The sequence below is a fragment of the Sphaerodactylus townsendi genome, linkage group LG05 (assembly GCF_021028975.2).
Source record: "Sphaerodactylus townsendi isolate TG3544 linkage group LG05, MPM_Stown_v2.3, whole genome shotgun sequence".
Lineage (NCBI taxonomy): Eukaryota > Metazoa > Chordata > Lepidosauria > Squamata > Sphaerodactylidae > Sphaerodactylus > Sphaerodactylus townsendi.
Genome location: NC_059429.1, coordinates 133,555,655 through 133,571,963, shown reverse-complemented (window position 1 = coordinate 133,571,963; position 16,309 = coordinate 133,555,655). Strand labels below are relative to the sequence as shown.

The following is a 16,309-nucleotide window of genomic DNA, read 5'->3' as shown; positions in this document are numbered from 1 at the left end:
CTGCTCTTAACCACTACACCATACTGCTTGCCTACACCCCTCACAGATAAGATGGGAAGATATAGAGAAGCACCAAGAATGTAGAAACTGCACCCCGGCTTAGCGGTATAAAAACTGTAAGTTTAACTCTGTATCACAAACAAGTGACCAAACAAAGAATCGCAGCCCCAAAAATAATTGCTCAATTTTTTTGAATAACCAAGAAGTTATTTTGAGGCTACTCACATACGTAGTTTAAATTAGTAGAATCTATCATTAAAGATAAAATTATTAAACATGTAGAAAAGCAAGACCTGCTGAGAAAGAGTCAGCATGGCTTTTGCAGAGGCAAATTCTGTCTTACAAACTTATTAGAGTTCTTTGAGAGTGTAAACAGGCATGTGGAAAAGGGGGAACCAGTGGACATTGTCTACTTGGATTTCCAAAAGGCTTTTGACAAAGTTTCTCACCAGAGACTATTGAGAAAACTCAGCAATGAAGGAAGAAGAGGGGAAGTCCTCCTATGGATTAAAAACTGGTTGAGGAACAGGAAGCAAAGAGTGGGTGTAAATGGGAAATTCTCACAATGGAGAGATGTAAGGAGTGGTGTCCCCCAAGGATCCATTTTGGGACCAGTTCTCTTTAACCTATTCATAAATGACCTGGAAGTAGGGGTGGGTAGCGTGGTGTAAGTTTGCAGATGATACCAAATTATGTAGGGTGGTGAGAACCACAAAGGATTGCGAAGAGCTCCAAGCGGACCTTGATAAATTAGGTGAGTGGGCTAAGAAATGGCAAATGTAGTTCAATGTAGCAATGTAGAAAAATGTAAAGTGATGCACATAGAGGCAAAAAATCCAAACTTCACATACACGCTACAGGGGTCAGTGCTATCAGTCACAGACCAGGAAAGGGATTTGGGCGTCTTAGTTGATAGTTCCATGGGAATGTCAACTCAACGCATGGCAGCAGAAGGCCATTGCTTTCACATCCTGCAGGTGAGCTCCCCAAGGCACCTGGTGGGCCACTGTGAGTAGCAGAGCGCTGGACTAGATGGACTCTGGTCTGATCCAGCAGGCTCATTCTTATGTTCTTATGTTCTTAAAAAAACAGAACTCAAGAAATTTCCACATAATAAAATAAACCGGGCACAACCGCACCTGACAATCTACGTGGGAAAAAGGACAAAATTATTTCCTGCTGTTAACAAAGATCAAGAGAAAGACAGCTATAAGTACAAACACTTAGTTTAACTGTAGAATAAACTACTGGAAGTGTTATTTCAAAGCAAGATAAGCACTCAAAGGGGATTTCAAGCAAGCAAAAATCTGGTTTCAACCTTGCCTCGACAGCCTTCTTTTGGCTCAGAGCTAGAGGGAATATGCCCTCTAAATTCCCACGGCAAAGTCACTCAAAACAAAGTCGCTCACATTGGGACAGCGTTGCCTTCCTCGCAAACCGCTCAGCTGTGTTCACGCATTCACTCGAGCGTACATCTACAAACAGAACCCTGTCCTCAGAACCCTGTCTCATAGCTAGTGTAGCTCCCCGGTAAGCAACTCATTTTTCTGCAAGGCCTCAGAGAAGTGAAAAATGAGGCACTAGCTAGCCCATAAAGGTGCCTGCAAATGTCAGAGAGATGCTACCATCCCTGTGTGTGTGAATGGTATTCGGGCCCAACGATTCCCATTTGTGGAACCCCCAACTATGGGCTCCTCTGGCAAAGGACTATGTGGATTTCTGGGCTCTGGAGATGAGGCCTGATCCAAAGTCAGCAAGCTTCACGAATGAAGCAAAACTTATTTATTTTGTTTACTCGGCCAAGCGGTCCTCGTTTGTCTCCCATCTAACTACCGACCTGCCTGTCTTCCAAGATCTGACAAAATTAAGCTATAACGTGCTGCCTTCCCTCCCGCGGAATTGAATGTGTATGCGTAAAGTGTCATCGAGTCACAGCTGAGTTAGAAGCAATGAGCTGGAAGGGACCTCAGTGGACATCTAGTCCAACCTCATCACAATGCAGGAAATTAACAACTACCTTTACACACACACCAACTCCAGTGGTGACCCCTGCTCTAAGCCTGAGATGAAAAAAAAAACCTGGCTAATTTGGCCAGGTGGGAAACTCCTTCTGGATGCCAAAGTGGTGATTGATATTACCCTGAGCATGTAAGAAAGGTTTGTGACAACTGAAGACAGACTCATAACTTCCTGCCTTCCTTAACACAGTCTGCCTAGAATCAGCCTTGCTGTCAGATGGCTATCTAGCTTCTGATTAAAACCAGTTTGTTTCCCTGTTCCTCCACATGAAGCCTACTGGGTGACCTTGGGATAGTCACAGTTCTCTCAAACACTCTCAGCCCCACCTGCCTCACAAGGTGTCTGTCTGTGGGGAGAGGAAGGAAAAGGAGTTTGGAAGCCCCTTTGAGACTCCTGACAGGAGAAAAAAGCAGGGTATAAATTCAAACTCCTCTTTACTTCTAGTTCAGCCATTTGCCTGTCACTCATTAATCCACTGAGTAAATGTAGACGAACATGCAGGGAATTCAAACTTCAATATGCTTTTGAGAAATACTGACGGAAATAAGATGCTGCTATTGATAGGAGTTGCCATTTTTTGTTACGGCAAATGTTTATCTTTAACATGATTTTGGTCATTCCTAGAGTCATCCAACAGAACCAAAATTGCCTTCATAAGAAGAGCAGACTCTTAACTCTCTGTCCCAGAGATTCCCAACCTTTTTGAACCTTTGGCCCTCTTTGGAATTCGGACGCAGAGTGGTGCGCGAGCCACAAAATGGCAGCCACAAGAGGCGGAGCCACGCACTCACAGGAAGCACAAGCATTGGGGAGAAAAAAAATGCAATTTAATAAAGTCACTGCAAAAGAGGAAAACCCCAACGATGCACTCAGAAGCATTGGGGAGGAAAAGAGGCAATTAAATAAAATCACCGAGAAAGAGGAAAACCCAAATAATGCACTCACAGGAAGCATGAGCGTTGGGGAGAAGAAAGGCAATTTAGTAAAGTCACTGAGAAAGAGGAAAACCCCAACGATGCACTCACAAGCATTGGGGAGAAAAAAGGCAATTTAATAAAATCACAGAGAAAGAGGAAAACCCAAGTGATGCACTCACAGGAAGCAAAAGCATTGGGGAGAAGAAAGGCAATTTAAGAAAGTCACTGAGAAAGAGGAAAACCCCAATGCGGTGGACGCAGCTGCCGACATTTTAATCTGCCCAATCAACCAGATCAGACAGGCCAATCAGAAGCCTTGCTGGGCAAGTGGGAGACCCACGAACATGAGGCTGCCTTGTTGAATCAGGTCATCAGTCCATCAAAATCAGTATTGCCTACTCAGACCGGCAGCCGCTCCCCAGGGTCTCGGCCTGAGGTCTTTTGCGTCACCTGATCACTGGAGACACTGGGGGTTTGAACCTGGGAAGGTCTGCGTCTCCAAGCAGATGCTCTACCTCTAAGCCCTCCGGTAAGACTGCCTCTTTATAGCAGGGGAAGAAGCAATTGCACGAGCATCAAGTCTGCAAATGCACTGGATTTTCTGCTCCTTGGAGAAGAGGGGGGGGGGGAACCCCTCCATGAACAGAGGGGAAACCTCAAATTGTTTAGGGATGAGAGGGGAAAGGCCACAGAACAGCTCTCCGGCTAATCAGGGCAATACAGCTGTGTGGACGGGTGGTTGTGACTGACAAGAAGGTGAGCCAATGGAGAAAGGCCCTGTCTTTTGCACAGGGGGAGGGGAGAGATCCCCGTCTTCCTTGGCTGTCTCCCCTGGGGAAAGCAATCCATATGGTCATGCTGTTTCCCTTTCCCATTGATCTGCATCCTCCCGTCCCCCAACCCCCCAGCCAGAGACAAGAGGAAAAGCTGTTGTCAGTCAATGCAGTCTTTGTTCTACCAGGGATGAATCAACTGATGAGCTTCCTTCTCTTGTCAACATTTCCTTGGCAAGGCTGCCTGGCCAGTTCCCTTGAGACTGAGCGGGAAGTTCTCTTCCACTGGAATTGATTTGTTTACATTGCCCACACCCCCGCCATTCTCTGCCAACACGGACCCAAAACGACTTGCGGCATTCTCCTCTCAGCCATGTCATCCTCACAACTACCCTGTGAGGTAGGCAGAGACTGGCCCAGAATCACCCAGTGAGCTTCCAAGGGACAAATAGAGATTCGAAACCAGGCCTCCCAGATCCTAGGTCAGTGATGGCGAACCTATGGCACAGGTGCCAGCGGTGGCACTTGGAGCCCTCTCTGTGGGCACGTGCACACAGCGTTCGTCATGTGGGGGGCAGAAAATCCCCCCCACACACACATCTAGGCTGGCCTGGGTCACTGAGCACGATGTGCGCGCACCGGAGTGAGCAGGGAGGGCTCAGCAGGCGGGCCTGGTGCCTGTGCTCCGAGTGGCTGCTGCCTGAGGGGGGGGGGGCGCAGAGGAGGCAGAGATGCTAGAGAGGCACAGAGCAGTGTGTGTGGGACTTGCTGGAGGCTAGAGCAGGCTGGCCCCTGTTCGAGCAGGTGAGGCGGAGGAAGAGGGAGCTAACTGTTTTTTTCTAAACTAAAACCTCAGCATTCAGGCTAAATTGCCGGGTTGGCACTTTGTGATAAATAAGAGGGGTTTGGGTTGCAATTTGGGCACTCGGTCACAAAAAGTTCGCCACCACTGTCCTAGGTCAATACTCTTAATCACACAATGAGGACAGCCAAGGTGGTGTAGTGGTCAAAGAGCAGCGGACTCTAATCTGGAGAAGCAGGTTTGTTTCTCCGCTCCTACACATGAAGCCTGCTGGGGTGACCTTGGGCCAGTTACATTTTTCTCTGGATTCTCTTAGCTCCAATGACCTCACAACGTGTTTGTTGAGGGAAGGGGAAGGGGAAAAGAGTTTATAAGATGCTTTGAGACTCTTTGGTGGATTCCGCACAGGGCAACTGTAACTAGTGTAGGGTGCAATACAAACTGGGTTTTTTTGGGGGGGGGGACTGCGCACAGGTCCCGTCCGCACAGTGAGTTTGCCCCGTTTGATTTCCCTCAGCCCAGAATTTTCTAAAATTTCTAAACCAGCCTTCAGTTCACTGATGGTGGTCACTAACAGGATCTTTCCAGTTGTGGTGCCACAACTTAGTGTGAAAACCAGTGTGGCGTGGTTGTTAAACTGTGACCCGGGAAACCCAGCCTCAAATCCCCTTTCTTCCTTGAAACCTCACTGCGTGGCCTTGGACCAGTCCCACACTCCCAGCCTAACCTACCCCGCAGGGTTGTTGTGGGAATAAAATGGAAGTGAGGAGAATGCTTCAAGCTTCTTTGGATCCCCAACGGGGAGAAAGGCATGGTAGAAATTAATCCAGTCAATTTATTATTATTATTATTATTATTATTATTATTATTATTATTATTATTATTATTATTATTACTATTACTATTACTATTACTATTACTATTACTATTACTATTATTACTATTATTATTATTATTATACACATAACAACACAGCACAAGTGTCTGGAATTCATCTCTGAATATCGAGTCCTTCCCAAGGACCTAGGATATTAGAGGTTGTTGCATTAGAATATGTTGCAGTTCCTAGGGGTGCTGCTTTCTGCAGTATGTGGACTGATGTTCTGTCCAAGTTTAGGCTTTCCAGATGTTTTTCAAGATTTCTTGGGATTCCTCCTAGAGCACCGACTCCTAGTGGGATTACTGTTGTTCTTTTTTGCCACAATCGTTCAACTTCAATTTGTAGGTCCTTGTATTTTGTGATCTTTTCCAGCTCTTTGTCCTCTATTTTTTATTATTATTATTATTATTATTATTATTATTATTATTATTATTATTATTATTATTATTATTATTATTATTTAGATTTAGATTTAGATTTAGATTTAGATTTAGATTTAGATTTATAGGCCGCCTCACCCTCAGAGGGCTTGAGGCAGCTCACAATACAGCTGTATTGTAAAATACATAACTAAAACTAACCATGTTAAAAGTCTTCACATGTAGATTAAGTGGGCTTGCTAGCTTCACAGCTGGCTTTTAGGCATCAAGCCACCCCCTTTTCCTTTCTGCTTGCTTGAAGTTACTTTTGATTCCCGGCCTGCTACAAATCATGTCTCCTCTGCTGGAAGGCTCCAGGTTTCACTGATGTGATTTCGGTGGGCTGGTTTTAATTTTTGATTAATTGTGTGAGCTACTTTGAACAGCAGTTTCCGATAAGGAGGGCATAAATATGTTTAGTAACGATAATAATAACGTTGATAAGTATGATGATGGTTGTTGGATGTAGCAGAGTCTAATCTGCAAAGGAACTGGATAGAAGACCCAGCAGGGGGCGGGCAGCGAGTCAGCTAGACAGGACGGTAAGGTTAGTGACCCTTCTGCCCTTGCGTGTCCCCTCTTGTCTGTCCTTCAACTGATACTCTCAGGTCTAATATCCTGCTTCTTCTCGGAGGTTAGTTGCAGAGACTCATCTTAGTTAGCAAGATAGCAGCGTGCTATCTTTCCCCTCTTGGCAGCAGTGGTGTAGCAGTTAAAAACAGGTGCACTCTAATATGGACAACCGAGTTTGATTCCCTGCCGTGCCACTTGAGCTGTGGAGGCTTATCTGGTGAACCAGATTAGCTTATGCACTCCAACACATGTCAAGCTAGGTGACTTTAGGCGCGTCACGGTTCTTCTGAGCTCTCTCAGCCCCACCCACCTCACTGGGTGTTTGTTGTGGGGGGGGGGAGGGCAAGGAGATTGTCAGCCCCTTTGAGTCTCCTACAGGAGTGAAAGGGGGGATATAAATACAAACTCTTCTTCTCTTCCCTTTCCCATCCCAAATGTAGTCCCTAATAAACATTTACCTTTCAACCTTTTAACCAGTGTGTTGGTCTCTTCTCTGTGCAGTAAAACCCAACAACAGTAAAGCAATACACGGCTTTACTTATAGAGGCAAAGCAATGGTTCTTAAACCCTGATTCTTTCCTACATAGACGATTGGGAGGTTCAAAATTATTCATTTCTACCCCACATTTCTGCTCAGTAAATACATTGAATTCCCTCTCCTCCAATTAAATCTTCTCCTCACCAATTTATCCTCAATATAACCCTGCGAGATCAGTTACTCTTGAGGTCACTCCGGAAGTGGGGATTCGAACGTGGTTCTCCAGATCCTGGAGTGATGCTCTAACCACTGCACCACACTGAACAACTGAAAGAGGAAACTCAGCCCTGATAAGAGAAGGCAGATGTTCTGCATTCCTTCTCCGTCCTCTTCTTCCCTCTACACCCCATCTCATCCGCAAGGCTGCGCTTGTCAGTGATAGGTAATGCCTGGTCCTATTGCTTCTTGGACCCACAGTGGCGACTCCCAGAAGATAGTGTCCCACCTCAAAAAATCTGGGAACTGTTAACCTCTGTTTTGCATAGGCCTGACCTGAGTGGGCCTCGCTAACCTGATCTCATAATAATAATTAGGAAAGGAATTGAGAATAAAACTGCAAAGATTGTCATGCCCTTATATACAGCCGTGGTGCGACCTCACTTGGAGTACTGTGTTCAGTTCTGGTCGCCACATCTCAAAAAGGATATTGAAGAGATAGAAAAAAAGCAGAGAAGGGCAACGAGGATGATTGAGGGACTGGAACACCTTCCCTATGAGGAGAGGCTGCAGCTTTTGGGACTCTTTAGTTTGGAGAGGAGACGTCTGAGGGGGGATAGGATTGAAGTCTATAAAGTTATGCATGGGGTAGAAAATGTTGACAGAGAGAAATTGTTCTCTCTTTCTCACAATACTAGAACCAGGGGGCATCCACTGAAAATGCTGGAGGGAAGAATTAGGACTAATAAAAGGAAACACTTCTTCACGCAACATGTGATTGGTGTTTGGAATATGCTGCCACAGGAGGTGGTGATGGCCACTAACCTGGATAGCTTTAAAAGGGGCTTGGACATATTTATGGAGGAGAAGTCGATTTATGGCTACCAATCTTGATCCTCCTTGATCTCAGATTGCAAATGCCTTAGCAGACCAGGTGCTCAGGAGCAGCAGCAGCAGCAGAAGGCCCTTGCTTTCACATCCTGCATGTGAGCTCCCAAAGGCACCTGGTGGGCCACTGCGAGTAGCAGAGAGCTGGACTAGATGGACTCTGGTCTGATCCAGCTGGCTTGTTCTTATGTTCTTAAATCTCGGAAGCTAAGCAGGGTGGGTCCTGGTTTGTACTTGGATGGGAGACTGTCAAGGAAGTCCAGGGTCACGTTGCCAAGGCAGGCAATGGCAAGTGCCCTCTGTTCGTCTACCCTGACCTAGATGGCCCCAGATGCCTGATCTCATCAGATATTGAAAGCTAAGCATGGTTAGTCCTTGGATGGGATACCACCAAGGAAGTCCAAGGTGGCTACACAGAGGCAAACAATGGTGAACCACCTCTGAAGTATCTTGCCTGGAAAATCCTAGGGCCGTGGTGGCGAACCTATGGCACTCCAGAGGTTCATGGGCTACAATTCCCATTGGCCCCTGCCAGCATGGCCAATTGGCCATGCTGGCAGGGGCTGATGGGAATTGTAGCCCATGAACCTCTGGAGTGCCATAGGTTCGCCACCACGGCCCTAGGGTCACTATAAGTCATTTGCCACTTGAGAACATTTCCCCCCCACCCCCTTTCAAGAGGACGGTACCGAATATAAGCAGAGCCCTGCAGGATCGGACCCAGCCCAGCAGTCTTTCCAACAGCAGCCGAGACGGGCAAGCACATCTCTGCCCCACAACATGTTGGCCTTTGCGCATCCGATCTGGCCTTGCCCACTTGCACCGTGTGGCCACTTCTGCTGAAGCAGAGTCCTAAGGCCAAATATGGACCCACAGAGGAGGCTGCAGGAAGTGGGACAAAATCCTGACCCCAGAGCCGGGTGTTCGATTCCCCTCATCTAAACTAGATCTGCTACGAATCACCTCCCGGCACTGGCAATTGCAGGGATAACCGGTTGATTTTTTTTCCCCACACTTTTTGCACATTTGCCTGTGCACGGATTTTAACTGCGCTACTGGCGATTGGGAGGTGATTAAAAAAAAATCTAGCATGAGGTTGAGCTTGCTTGGATGAGTCACTGGGCAGAGGACTCCAGCATGTTTTCTTTCCATACTATACCTCTGCCAACTCTCACTGGAGTGTTCGTTGACAAGTGTTCCAGGCACCTAAAACCACATTCCTTCCTTCCTTCCTTCCTTCCTTCCTTCCTTCCTTCCTTCCTTCCTTCCTTCCTTCCTTCCTTCCTTCCTTCCTTCCTTCCTTCCTTCCTTCCTTCCTTCCTTCCTTCCTTCCTTCCTTCCTTCCTTCCTTCCTTCCATGATGGACACAGACAAATGAAGTAATATTTACTGTAAAAGAATGACTCCTCCCTCCCTCCCTCCCTCCCTCCCTCCCTTCCTCCCTCCCTCCCTCCCTCCCTCCCTCCCTCCCTCCCTTCCCTCCTTCCTTCCTTCCTTCCTTCCTTCCTTCCTTCCATGACGGACACAGACAAATGAAGTAATATTTACTGCAAAAGAATGACTTCAGCCTTTCCTTCCATGATGGACACAGGCAAATGAAGTAATATTTACTGTAAAAGAATGACTCCTCCCTCCCTCCCTCCCTCCCTCCCTTCCTTCCTTCCATGATGGACACAGACAAATGAAGTAATATTTACTGTAAAAGAATGACTTCAGCCTTCCTTCCTTCCTTCCTTCCTTCCTTCCTTCCTTCCTTCCTTCCTTCCTTCCTTCCTTCCTTCCTTCCTTCCTTCCTTCCTTCCTTCCTTCCTTCCTTCCTTCCTTCCTTCCTTCCTTCCTTCCTTCCTTCCTTCCTTCCTTCCTTCCTTCCTTCGAAATGTCCTTGCAAACAAGAGGGTATCATCAGGTGACCACTACATGCCAGATTTCCAGGAATCAAGAGGCGGGGCTTAAATGGGGCTATGGGCAGGGCCATGGGCGGCTCCTCCTCCTCCTCCTTTCAACCTTTCATTTTCCGTAGCCCTATCTCACAGACTTCAAGTCTTCGTATTTCTATTGACGTGCCTCCCCTCCCCAACAAATTCAGATTTCCCCAAGTCCGAACAACAGGTAACTTTGGTTAGAGCACGCTGAGTACGGTGACTGAGTATCTAGATGTGCTATTTATTTAAAATAAAGCACCACAGAAAATGTTGCGTGGTAGTGGAGGAAAGTATCATCAAGTAGGAGCCAATATGTGGCAATCCCGTAGATTTCACCATTGCCTTCTGCATATTAGTGACTTGTAGCTTTGGTGTTCTTTGGTGATCTCCCATCCAAGTCCTAATCAAAACTGACCCTGCTAACCTTCAGAAATCTGACTAGCTCGGACCATTCAGTTCAGGGATAATAAAAGCACACGCCGGTTCTCAAAAACTTTTCTCTCAGCTCTTGGTTTAAAATGTTAGGCAAATCCATCGTGTAGAGATCGACAGGCAGCCATTTGCCGCAGCAAATAACTGGAAGATTTGGGATCAGAGGCAGAGCGAGATTCTTGCACAACAGGACCTTCAAGAATCAACAAGATTCCCAGTATACAAACTCCCCAAAGTCAATGCTCCCTTCATCAGATATCAAGAGTTTTGGTTCTCGAAAATTTATACTCTGGAGATCTTGTTGGTCTCTAAGGTGCTGCTAGATTGGAATCTTGCTCTTCCATCACAGACCGACATGACAACATGCCTGAAACTGAGATCAGAGACAGGGCACTGGGGAGAAACAACACGTGAAGACCAAAGGCAAGGGCACTGTGTCCTGCTCAGAAATGCCCAAAGAGGTAGTATGGGCCTGCTTTTTGAATCAGAATGTTAAGGGACAAGAACTGTTCTTGCTCAGGTCCATCAATGCAACCCACTCTATACATTGATGTATACAATGCAGTCATCAGACCCTGATATAACTGTGGAAGAAGAAGAAGAAGAAGAAGAAGAAGAAGAAGAAGAAGAAGAAGAAGAAGAAGAAGAAGAAGAAGAAGAAGAAGAAGAAGAAGAAGAAGAAGAAGAAGAAGAAGAAGAAGAAGAAGAAGAAGAAGAAGAAGAAGAAGAAGAAGCAGCAGCAGCAGCAGCAGCAGCAGCAGCAGCAGCAGCAGCTGGTTTTTATATCCTACTTTTCTCTACCTTAAGGAGTCTCAAAACACCTTACAATCACCTTCCCTTCCTCTAGAGCAGGGGTAGGGAACCTGCAGCTCTCCAGATGTTCAGGAACTACAATTCCCATCAGCCCCTACCAGCATGGCCAATTGAATGACTTCAGCCAATTGGCCATGCTGACAGAAACTGATGGGGTGTGGACTGAATTTTATCTGGAGAGCCGCAGTTTCCCTGGAGTCCACCTATAGAATAACAGAAAGACTTATCTGGTGAATGATGTTTTTCCACACTCCTACCTTCCTGCTTGGTGACCTTGGGCTAGTCACAGTTCTCTCTGAACTCTCTCAGTTCCACCTGCCTCAAAAGGTGTCTGTTGTGGGGAGAGGAAGGGAAAGGAGCTTGTCAGCCACCTTGAGTCTCCTCACAGGAGAGAAAGGTGGGGTATAAATCGAAAACTACTCTTCTTCTTATCCTCACCACAAACCCCTTGTGAGGTAGGTGGTGCTGAGAGAGTTCTAAAAGAACTGTGACTGGCCCAAGGTCACCCAACAGGCTTCACGTGGAAGAGCAGGGAAAACAAACCCAGTTCACCAGATTAAAGTTTGCTGCCCGTGTGGATGTGTGGACAATCAAACCCGGTTCTCCAGAGTCGAGACTGCCATACATGTGGAGGAGTAGGGAAACAAACCCAGTTCCGCCAATTAGAGTCTGCCACTCTTAGCCACTACGCCATGTTGACTTTCTACCATTGCATGATACTGGTGGATAAAGTACACACCCTATTGCAGGTGGGCACAGAGGCGTCACTGTGCACAATAGACATTGTGGTAAGCACAGACACAAAACTGCTTGCAAATCACAACCACACAAAGCAACGAATGGAACACTACAACAAGCACTAGAGTGTGCACTTCGGGTGCATCTTTTGCAGTAGGGATTTGCCCTCAGCGCACACTATACAACAGGAAGAGACTGTACACACACACACACACACACACACGTGTACGATGTGTTGTCTCAATGCAGATGGAAACAGATGGGGTGGTTGACAGTAGTCGCAATTCACAGCTGAATTACGGCGACTCTGTAGGTTTTTAAGGCATGAGATGTTCCGAGGTGATTTGCTTTTGCATGCGTTGAAGGAAAACACCGGAATTACTCGGTGGACTCCCATCCAAGTACGATTAACCAGGGCCAACTCTGCTTAGCTGCTGAGGAAATTGAGCGAGCCTGTGCTACGCAGGTCAGGGCAGAGACCAAACTTCAGTGTATTGTCGAAGACTTTCATGGCCGGAATCGCTGGAGTGTTGTGGAGTTTCCGGGCTGCATGGCCGTGTTCCAGTAGCATTTTCTGCTGATGTTTCGCCTGCACAGATCCTACTGGAACACGGCCATGCAGCCTGGAAACCCCACAACACTCCAAAACTCAAGTGGCCTGTCTTTGCACCCCAATGCATCTTTGGCTGTCTCCCATCCAAATCCCAACCAGGGCCGACCCTGCTTAGCTTCAGAGATGTGCAGAGATCAAGCTAGCTGGGGTCATGGAGGTCAGAGCACAGAAACGGATACCTGCAAGCAAACGCTACACCCACACTCTCATACGTATATCTGCACATGTCTTATGTGTCAGCATGCCCTGTTAGCAAAGAAGCTATAGGAATGCCCCCCTCCCCACCAGAACAACCAATCTACAAAGAAGCTGGCCTGGCGGAGAGGGGGCGTGGCTTCCAAACAAGCAAGGGGAGGGGGTATTGTTTCCTGTCAAGAGAGGGGAGAAGTGGAGGGCAGAGGAGGACAGCTTATTGTGACTGGTGGAGCACCTTCCTTATGAGGAGAGGCTGCAGCGTTTGGAACTCATTAGTTTGGAGAGGAGACGTCTGAGGGGAGATATGATTGAAGTCTATAAAATTGTGCATGGGGTAGAAAATGTTGACAGAGGGAAATTTTTCTCTCTTTCTCACAATACTAGAACCAGGGGGCACTCATTGAAAATGCTGGGGGGAAGAATTAGGACTAATCAAAGGAAACACTTCTTCACGCAACATGTGATTGGTGTTTGGAATATGCTGCCACAGGAGGTGGTGATGGCCACTAACCTGGATAGCTTTAAAAGGGGCTTGGACAGATTTGTGGAGGGGAAGTCGATTTATGACTACCAATCTTGATCCTCCTTGATCTGAGATTGCAAATGCCTTAGCAGACCAGGTGCTCGGGAGCAGCAGCAGCAGCAGAAGGCCATTGCTTTCACATCCTGCAGGTGAGCTCCCAAAGGCACCTGGTGGGCCACTGCGAGTAGCAGAGTGCCGGACTAGATGGACTCTGGTCTGATCCAGCAGGCTAGTTCTTATGTTCTTATGTTGGGGTGAGAGAGTGTTAAGAGTCCCCGTCCAGACTTCAGTTCAGTCTGTGGTTTCGGACTGGAGGCTGAAAGACTTAAGTTGATTTGAAGCTGGTTTTAGCATTGACACCTTGCATTTTGAATTTTTGTATTGTTGGTATGTGTTTTACTGTGTCTCGATTGCAAAAGCCGCCTCAAGTCCTTCGGGAAATTGGCGGGATATAAATGCAAAGAACAAAACAAACAAACGGACGGACGGAGGGACGGAGGGACGGACCATGGAGTCGCTTTGTAGTCTGGAACTTCCTCTATTCCCCCACCCCACCCCGTCTATCGAAGAGACAGACAAACAGACAGAGAAGAGAAGAGAAGAGAAGAGAAGAGAAGAGAAGAGAAGAGAGAAGCAGAAAGAAAAGAGAGGCGGTTTGGGAAGGTGTCCTGAACACAGCAAGGTTTCTGGAGGCGCTCCGAATTCCAGGTGTGGAATCCGGGTTCGTCCCTCGCGGGCAGGACAAAAGAAGCCAGCTGTGCGAGTCTTTACGGAGCCCCCAAGAGGAGGAGGGTTCTGTTTTTGTCGGAGTCCCCGGATTTCTCAAGTCTCCACCCGCGCCAAGAAACAACGTGGGTGCTCAAGAACTCCGTGTGCGCAAAACAGAGCCCCGCTTCTATCGCAAGCGCCTGTCCCAGCTTCTGCTCTCTCCTCCCCCCCCCCCACACACACTCACACACAAGCACACACACGACTCCTCCGCTCTCTGCTCCCCTGGTTTCGCGACCCTCACTTTCATGCCCCAGATCCCCGAGAGCCGAGAAGGCAGGCAGCCCAACTCTCTCCAAGCGCGCCCTTTCCGCCGGGGTTTCACGGCCACGAGCCAGTGATCAGCTAGATGCGCGGTGATATTCGGGCCCCTCCATTTGGACTGGTGGGGGGGGGGGGGCTCCGAGATGCCCTGTTTCGTACCTGGGGCATCCACACCTGCCGGGGGAGGGGCAGGGGAAGGCAAACTGCCCACACCGACCCGCTGCGCAGAGCCGACAGAGCGTCCAGAGCGCTTGACCAAAAACGGGCATTAGAGACGCACCCTCGAGGAAGAGCCGAGTTCCCCTTCCGCACGCACAGACCCGGATTCTCCGGATTAGGATAACCCATCGCCCTCGGTCACCCTCCTTGGAATCCTCCCCCCGCCTCAGGCCTTACCATTCTCCACCCCGGCGTCTCTGGCCTCCAAGGGTCCCTCCAGTTGGTGGTACGAAGTTTCCGGGGGTGGTGGGGGTGGTAAATCGGGGCTGGGCTGGGCTGGACTAGAAGGCGATTCTCCCAATTATAACGACCCCCATGCCCCCTCCGTCACCTCCTTGGATCCCCCCCCCCGCGCGCGCCCCTAGCCTTACCATTCTCCTCCCCGGGGTCTCTGGCCTCCAAGGGCCCTTCCAAGTGGCCGTACGAAGTTTCCAGGGGGTGGTAAGTCGGGGCCGGGACTGGGCTGGACTGGAAAGCGTCGGCTTTGATCTTCTTGACCAGGAAGGAGCGCGGCATGGTGCGGGCGGGCGAGGCGGCGGCGGCGGCGGCGGCGGCGGCGGCGATCAGCACTTTGGACAGCTCCCTCCCTCTCGCTTCCCTCTCTGGCTCTCTCTCTCTCCGGTTGGGAGCGGAGGGAGGGGAAAGGAAGGGGGGAGGCTGGAGGGGGGAGGGGAGGGGAAAGAGGGAGGGAGGGAGGGGGAGCTGCTGAGGAATAGCTGAGGTCAGCAGCGCGCTCCAACCCCCCCCCCCCTTTCCGTCTTTATATGGGACGCAGGCTGCTAGGGAAAGGGGGGGCGGAGATCAGGTGGAGCAGCTCAGACCTTTAATCCATCAACTTGTCCCCCAGGACCGGGAGCACGTGAGAAGGCAGGACGGGGGGGGGGGAGGTAGCAGAGCCTGGAGGGAGGCAGGGGGGGAGAGCGAGAGCGAGAGCGAGGGAAAGGAGGGGGTTGGGACGATGGGAGGGAAGGAGAGAAAGTGAGTGGGGCGGGGGGGGGAGGAAGCAGATGAGAGGAATTGGGTTGGCAGGACGGGCGGAGGGGGGGGGTTGAAACGGAGGGAGGGGAGATGTCCTCGCCCATCTGGCCACACGCACCATTAGCGAGCCCGGAGCCTATTAACGGCCCCCCCCACAGTATCCCAACCCCCAACTCACACCAAAGATATCACCCACGAGTGCCAGCCAATTTCAGCAGGAGGCGATTTTGTTGGCATGACAAAGTGTTCAGGACGGAGAGGAATAGAGGAGGGGGAGGGGAGGAGGGGGGAAGGATCCTGGCTTTAGAAGTTTTCTCTGCACGGCCCCCCCCCCCCCGCCATCAAAGGGAACGAACCCTACATCTTTTCCTCTCTCCATCAACCCCACCACACGCCTCTTTTGGAAGAGCTCCGCTTCTCTCTCTACTCGCCCCCCCCCCCGCCTCGTTCTCTTTTCTAACGGGAGCTACAAAAATTTCTATCCACGCAGGGAATTCCCCCCAGCCTCTCTGGCTCCTCCCCCCCCCAATTTCCTCCTCCCCTGGAGTAAAATTGCTCCTCCGACAATTGTTTCCCCTCCACCCTGAAGGTAGATTAACTCTTGCCTTCCCCCCCTTCCTGTGTCCAGCCAAAGGCAGAACAATGGAGACACGTGTCTGAGGAAGAGGAGGGGAGGCAGGCTAGGGAGAGGGTGGGGGGGGAGAATCTGTTTCCTCCACCACCCCCCTCTTGAGTTCCTTTGTCTTGGTGCAAACCCACGGTGGTTTAAGACCCAGAGAATTGATGAAGAAAGCCGGATTCAGAGGGAGGGGAGGAACTCCCCCTCCCCCCCCCCATTTCCTTGGTCATGTGCAGGGGGGAATAAACACTTGGATAGAA

At 49.2% G+C, this 16,309-nt stretch overlaps 1 protein-coding gene across 1 annotated transcript in view; it reads right to left on the bottom strand.

Annotated features, from left to right (window-relative positions):
* Nucleotides 1-15,050, bottom strand: part of SCRT2 (scratch family transcriptional repressor 2) — a 34,570-nt gene extending 19,520 nt beyond the window's left edge. Inside the window, exon 1 of the mRNA XM_048497190.1 lies at nucleotides 14,824-15,050. Within this exon, the coding sequence (XP_048353147.1) occupies nucleotides 14,824-14,968 (145 nt within the window). The 5' untranslated portion in view covers nucleotides 14,969-15,050. The remainder of the gene's footprint in view (nucleotides 1-14,823) is intronic.
* Nucleotides 15,051-16,309: the final 1,259 nt, after the last annotated feature.